General features: G+C 39.6%; 1 protein-coding gene across 1 annotated transcript in view; it reads left to right on the forward strand.

Moving 5' to 3' along the window:
- LOC104469331 (polypeptide N-acetylgalactosaminyltransferase 9) overlaps positions 1 to 1,608 on the forward strand; it is a gene marked incomplete at both ends in the record, with an annotated part of 134,173 nt that extends 132,565 nt beyond the window's left edge. Inside the window, one exon of the mRNA XM_010083791.1 lies at positions 1,513 to 1,608. Coding sequence (XP_010082093.1) covers positions 1,513 to 1,608 — 96 coding nt within the window. The remainder of the gene's footprint in view (positions 1 to 1,512) is intronic.
- Positions 1,609 to 7,321: the final 5,713 nt, after the last annotated feature.

A 7,321-nucleotide genomic window follows, 5' to 3' on the forward strand; every position in this document is an offset into this window, starting at 1 on the left:
ATAACTATCCTTGGCAGTAACTGAGGAAAGACATTTAGTCAATTCAACAGGAGCTATTAGTAACTGTCAGCCCTGAGAAGGCTGTTAACGGCGAGGAACATCGGCACTACTGCCAACGTCATGTCAATTATACCAGACGGTTAGCAAGCTGGGCTCTGAAAAGAAGTTTGTTTCCATTGAGTGGTCACATGAAAGTCCTTGAGTCAAACAGGAAGTTAAATGATGCAAGTATCTAATTCATTAAAATTTATATTAAAATGGAGCCACACAAGCTATGTAGCTAGTATAAACTGGCATAGTTCCCTTTCAGTTTTACATGCCCATAATGAAAAAACTAGAGGCTCCATCTTAAATGACATCGAGCTTGTTATTAAATACCTTCTCTTCTGGTTATTTTCCTGGAGGAAAGGATGTCTGGATTTTAGCAAGTTTCAATGAAAAAAAATGTATTGAGTAGATGTGAAAGGAATTGAAACAGTAGTAAAAATATATTTTCTAGTGACTCAATTCACATGTTTTTAAAGCCATGTCATAAAGCTGTCTTCATCTTCTTTAGCCTTTACCGTACTTGACTTGTAAAATAAACCTCCTGAAATTTAGCTGTAGGTGAGCACCCTTATCCGATCACTGTTACACTTGTACACTGCAATATGAAGGATTATTTACCGATTCTTCTGACATCTCATACAGCAGCTATTTCTATATTATATGGGTGGTCAGACAAATTGTTCACAGCCTAGGCCAAAACTGACCCATTGATTGTTTAAAAATGTCTGTCTAAATAACCTCTTAAGAGGTTTTCTATGTCCAAAATATGTAATACTTCTAGCCTGAAGAGAAAGAAAGGCCTAAAATTTCCCAAGAGTTCCAGCTCAGTTTTATAGACTTGTAAACTTTCCTTGTCCGGGGACACACATGAATTTTTGACTTGGTTGGTTCTCTGAGCCCAAACTTTAAATATATTGAAAGCCTTCCAGTGATGGTTGTCATTGCTGTATCCTTTCACCATGAAGTGATTTATCTCACTTCTGTACATAACCATTTCAATTCAAATAGAATTGTTTCATATGCTTTTTCGGTTTTATATAAGCAGCAAATAAAAGGCTGCCATACCATGGGCACCCTTTCCTGGGTAGTTCCTATGGTGTTTGGTTTAAGTCACATTTTCAACGTATATGGTCAAAATTTATATTTCCACGAGGATAATTTGGAACAAAATTCAGCCTGGGCTTCTTAGAGTGAATTGGGTTTTGATCCTTGAGTGATTGCTGAAAACATAACTCTGACCCAAGGTCTGTAAAGATAGCAGGTTTTCCAAATACTGTCTCTTCCTGGAGCAAATTCACTATTGGCATCCTGTCATATATGGAGAACAAGCATGTGTTTCTCAGAGAACAGTTTTAAATACTCGTTGCTTCAATAGCTGTAGTGCAGCTAAGATTTAGCTAGATTAGATTTGCATCGTACAGGTTAATTTCTAACACAACTGTTTTATTTTTGATCCGGTTATAGGTGCGTAACAGCAAAGCTAGTGGCTACTGCTTAGATCAGGGAGCCGAAGAGGATGACAAAGCAATCCTTTATCCATGCCATGGAATGTCCTCTCAGGTAAATGGTTAAAATCCCATAATTAATGAGAAACCTTTAACTTAAAGAATTTTCAAAAGAAAAAAAATGTCATTTGGTGCATTGAGTTGAGTTTGGCAGTATATCCCTGAATTGCAAAGGAAAATATCTGGCTGTGTCCCCCCCCCCTCCATGATCTTGCCCACCCCCAGCCTACTGGTGGGGGGGGGATGTTGGAGACACAGCCTTGATGCTATGTGAGCAATGCTCGGCAGCAGCCAGATCACTGGTGTGTTACCAACACCTTCCTACCCTAGCTACCAACACAGAGCACAGCACCACGAGGGATGCTATGGGGAAACAAAAAAAATCTCGGCCAGACACAATACAAGATGTCAGTTAGGAAAAGAGAAGAATCATGATAATTTGTTTTAATAACAGAGATCCACTGAAGATTCATTAATTTAGACAGCTTGTTTGAGTGAGCAGCTCTTCTCCTTATGACTTGACTTGTTCTAGGAATAATATCTCTTTAAATTGACTGTTCGTTGGTCCAGTAGGCTCCTGTGCAGAAATGATTTACCAAGCTGCTGATCTGATTCCCCAAGTAGGCAAAAAGTTAAGCACATATTTAACATTAACTTCAAAGGGAATTACGAATATCTTTTAACATTTTTCTAAAATAGAAGATTCCTTTTTTGTCAGTCCCTGTGCATATTATTATTTTCTTACAGACATATGGAGATTTTAAAATTACCTTTCTTCTTTCCATGCTCATAGTGATGTTACTTGTTTTTTAAATATAATTTGGATACCATTTACCAGGACTTGAGCTTCTTCAGAAATGTGATTCTGGTTTCTTTTGAAGTACCATCTGAATCAAAACTATGTTAATGAACATTCTCATGTGTAAATAAACTCTGACCTTATCATGGACTTAACAATTATCTGAAGTTCAGTCATATAGTTATCGATTTGGAGTTCTGGCTTGTACGTCACTGTGTAGAAGAGTCAAAAAATATAAATATTGCCTCTTGTGCTTAATTGCAAGCTGGTGAAGAGTCACACCTTCTTAGAGCACAGATAAACAGTAATTCCTACAGACAAAGTGTCCACCTTTGGCAGGATCATTATGGAGCATTTGACTGACACTTTCCTAGGAGAGGCAGAAGGCCTTTGTGTAAGGTAACAAAGTAGTGTTGCTTAATTAGATGTAAATGAGCTTTTCAAGATGACTCTAGTTAGGGATGGCAAGGCACTCAGAGTTCCGTTGCTTGCTCCATTCTAATTCTGCCTAGAAAGCTGTAAATTGAAGTCCTTCCAGAAAGTCCCTTTGCAACATCTAATCTATCATCGTGCTAGCATTGAGAAGAATAATGAAATACAATCTCTAACATTCTGTGATTCTGTAAAATGGTTCTGACTGTAATTTATTTTGCAATTTAAGTCCGTAACCTAGTTCTTTGCCTCCATGAGTCCTGTTTCATAGAATATGCTTTGGCTTCCAGAAGAAGAAAGCAGCTGAGGGCTTAAGTTACTGTGAATTTATTTGAAAGGAAGGATGATGTGCCCAGGTTCTCCTGACTAACTATTGCAAATTTGGGGGCATAAAGGAGCTCATCTCTCAGCATCCAGCTCTGACCAATTTTTTTCATTAAGGAAAAGGTCATTTTCCTTTCAGTAAGATGTAAACATTTTGCCTGGAGATGATGCCTTTTGAATTGTGGACACTGGACTAGACACTGGGCAGCTCTTCTCGAGGGCAGATAACAGTACACAAAGTATTTACTGCCCAAGAAGTTGAAGTTGGGTAGTGACCAGTTACATTTCTTCTGGCTTGTTTCTGCTAAAGGTCTTCAACATCTTGTCTCCGTGAATTTTGTGGAAAAGCCTGAAAAGCTGGTTTTAGACTTTATGTTACAGCATAGAATTCTTAAACCCTTTAAATCCAAAGCATCCCCTATGTGTGGGAATTGTGAAAGTATAGGAAAGGCAAAAAGTTAATCTACCAAATAATCCTGCAGCACTTTCCGTTTCCTTTAAAAAAAAAAAAAAAAAAAGAAGAAGAAAAAGTTTTGATTCGAAACCAAGCAGAATACAGAGGTGATGTTTTATCTAAGTTGAATATTTTACAGACAAGCATGAGTTGGAGCCACTCAGATGCAGCCAAGTTAATTAATGATTACACAGCTGGAAAACTTCTATCATCTCACCACAATTTACAAAATTAATTCAGTATGAGAGCCACAGCTGCACAAACCCTCATCAAGGATATTCAAGCACATAGCATGAAAGGTGTTGACAGCAAGCGTTTTAATAAATTAAATAAACATTTTTAAAACCCGTCTTTTAATCACCCTGGGTGAGCATAGTTGTCTGTTATGTTTAGCTTTCAGTTTTTGACATTTTTCATCTCAAGCATAGGGCATAAAATATCCCTACTGAGTTGAGATTTGGGTTAGTTGTACATGCCTACTGAATAGAAATGAACGTAAACATGGAACTCATTCTCACCAGTTAGGTTATCACTGGTGCCTGATGTGTCCTACTGGTGCTTGATGTGTCCTACTGGTGTGAAAGCCTCCTGCTATTCAGCTGCAGTCTTGTTTGTTTTTCATACTCTTCAATTCTGACAAGCGAATTACCAGTGATTTGAGTACACACATGGTTCCACTGAAGTCAACAGAAGTCAGTCAAGTGTATAAAGAAAGCTGAGGTAGGAATAAGATTACTCTTCATCTATGATAAAATGTTCTTTTCTTCTACTTCTTACCCTTCTATTTCCCTTGCACACCTCTGAATGGTGGTGTCCTGCACTACCAGTGAAAAATAAAACCACTCCACCACTTCTGCTCCGTGAACAGAATACCTTTCCCTATGTGTGTTTTCAAGATCAGTTTACCATGATAAATCACATCTTTTCAATGACATCAGCTTTTAAATTTCTTCATTCAAACAGGGACAAGATCTTTTATGGATGCTCTGGAATGCATTTATCCCAAGTTTACATCAATTCAGCTTAATGAATTTGGCTCAAGCTAAGTCAGTGTAAGCTAACAGGAATATCCAGAGAAGGTTTTGCATCAGTCTGAGTAGATTTCAAAACTCGCTTTACAGAAGACTAGTGTCATTTTTGTACGTGTTCATTAGATCTGCAGCTTGAATCAAATCCCTTTCAGGAAAAACAGTTTGCAAACACTGCTGGGAAAGCAATAGGAAACAGTCCAGGACTAGAGAAAATTCAAAGCAGTATAGTGGGGGTGTTGAACTGCCTTCCCTCTGCGTGTGCCTTGTCTTGTACAATCACCAGCAAAGCCCTTTGGTTCTACAGCACTGCATAATACCCTCGTGGTGTTAAACAAATTGGGGGGGGAGGGGGAAGGGGGAGGAGGAGATGGATGACACAACCCCCCAAAAGTGGAATGTGCTGTTCTGGAAGCTTCTTAGGATGGTTATAGGGCACACAGGTTTTGAACCGTCTGAGAGCATTTATACAGCCTCAGTGGGAATATTCACTGTCTCGGAGTCATCCTGAATGCTGCGATGTGGAGCTGATTATACGGTGTGTGAAAGAAGAGGAGAACTTAATAAAATGGCATCCTGGGATAGAAGGGCCCCGGTGAGCAGCCTGCTTCTCCGCCCCCCTCTTGTCCCTTCTAACAGCGAGAGACAGAGGCACGGCAGCTGGGAAAGTGAGAACTCCCTCGGCATTGAGATCAAGCGGAAAGAAGGGAGGTCTCGACGCTGGGATTCCTGGAGCTCGCGGCTACGCAAACAGATGGAATAAGAGGAGATGAAAGGCTTTACTTAAACTGCTGCTTGAGGGCAGATATTTAACATTTTGCTTGGCAGAGCTGTGGCTTTCCAGGGCTGCACGCTGGGTAGCGGGTCTGACGGCTCAGAGCGGGGCAGATGAAAAGGAAGTTTCTTAACCCGCAGGAAGCAGCGGGTGAGATTCTGTAACAAACCTGGAAGTCTGGTAACTTGTGATCTGTTTGTCTCGCGGTGAAAAGTATTCTGGAGGTTTAAGGCATTTTGGATTCCTCTACAGCTCGCTGTTTCAGTTTGTGTCAGCTTGCACAGCCCCTGCAGGGCTGAAGGATCATTAAAGATTTCCTTTTGCTTGGAGAATAACAATGAGAGAGGAGGGTTAAGTTTAGTGCGGAAAGCTACCAGACCCACCTGTGTAACTGTTTCCTACAAACAATTACCTGTTGTTATTTTGTGCTTTTTTTCCCACTTGACTGGAAATGAGCACGAATGGATTTTCTGAAGTCAAAGCCTTCAGTTAAAAGCTGGCATTTACTTATCGCAGTGATGCTCCTGGAGGATCACCGTCCACAGGCAGCACCACGTGCTATTTTTGAACCAGATGTGGCAGCTTTGACAAACAACCTTTGACATCTTTTCCATTCTGCTCGGATTTCTGAATGCTGAAGGAAAAAAGTATCCTGTGTTATCACAGGTGCAGCAGATGTTATCAGGATCAGATCTTGGAGGATTTAGTAAAGCACTCAGCTTCAGTGGCGTTTATGTGGACCCTTCAGCTCTTCTCAGACAAAAGAGAAAAACTGAGTGAAGGTCCGTCTTCATGTGGCGTATAAAACTGTGCTTCTGTTCTGAAGCTTGCAGTGGGAGTATGTGGATACCTAAGGCTCTCAGCCCATTAAGAACTGCACAGACTTTTTGGTTTTTTAATGAATGAGATTGAATATTCCTTAATAAAGAGAACTTTGTCATTTGATTTTTGGCTTGCTGGCAATGGGAATGGATTTGGCATGATGTGTCATTCCCACAGTTCTGATGTAAATTCAGAGGCTTTTTTTTTTTTTTTTGGTATAGTAGTGGCACTTAAGATCAACTTTGAAACTTTGAACACAGCAGGTGTAACTTTCACTATTTCATTTACTCTATATGCCAGTTCCTGCTTTCTGGTCTACAGTAATAAGCAACTTATTTTAATGCTTGTTTTATTTTCACAGTTTATGTTGTCTCTAGGAAGTTATGATATTAAATCTTTGGAGGGAGGTGTTATTAGTTGTATAGTAGTTTCCTGAACCTTAATTTCTGGTTTGACTTTGCAGAACCAGGCATTAAATCTTTATCATGTAATGTGGCCTGAACCAAGATAATTGGTTGTGGGGGTTTTTTTTGTAGCATTTTATTTTAAGATAAGCCCAAGTTTTTATGGCTGTTAGAACTCCTGGCAGAAAGTACAGATTCAGGAAAATTAATCCCATGATTTTCCATTTGTCTCATCTCTGTATAGATATCAGTTTCCAGCGCTGAGCCGTCTCTGACTCTGTTGAGCTGTCACACAACTGCCACTTTCAATATTGGAGATAGTTTATAATAAAGTTAGTGTATCTTCTACTCCAAACGCATGGCTACTGCAATGCTGAGCACATGCAATGCTGGCTGTTGAGATTCTAAAGACAAAGAATGTTTTAGACCATTTTAATACCAGTACAGAAAATGCTGCTCATCTTAAACTACAGGGAAAATTGCTCCTATACTACAGAGCAGGTAGGGGTTCTGATTATCCAGATAATGCAAAGCCAGCCAGGCTGCTAGGTGGTATTTTGGGACCTGGAGAGGTATAATAAAGACTGCCAGATGAACACATTTCCCAGTCAGTGTAAGTTTCAGCCATGCCTGCAGTTCATTTGAACTCTGCTGAGTACCCATTAGATCTGAGAAGCGTGAAATACACAGACAGGTTTTGCTTTTTTAAAAAAAAAAATATATATATATA

Source organism: Pterocles gutturalis, unplaced genomic scaffold (assembly GCF_000699245.1).
Source record: "Pterocles gutturalis isolate BGI_N339 unplaced genomic scaffold, ASM69924v1 scaffold8360, whole genome shotgun sequence".
NCBI lineage: Eukaryota > Metazoa > Chordata > Aves > Pterocliformes > Pteroclidae > Pterocles > Pterocles gutturalis.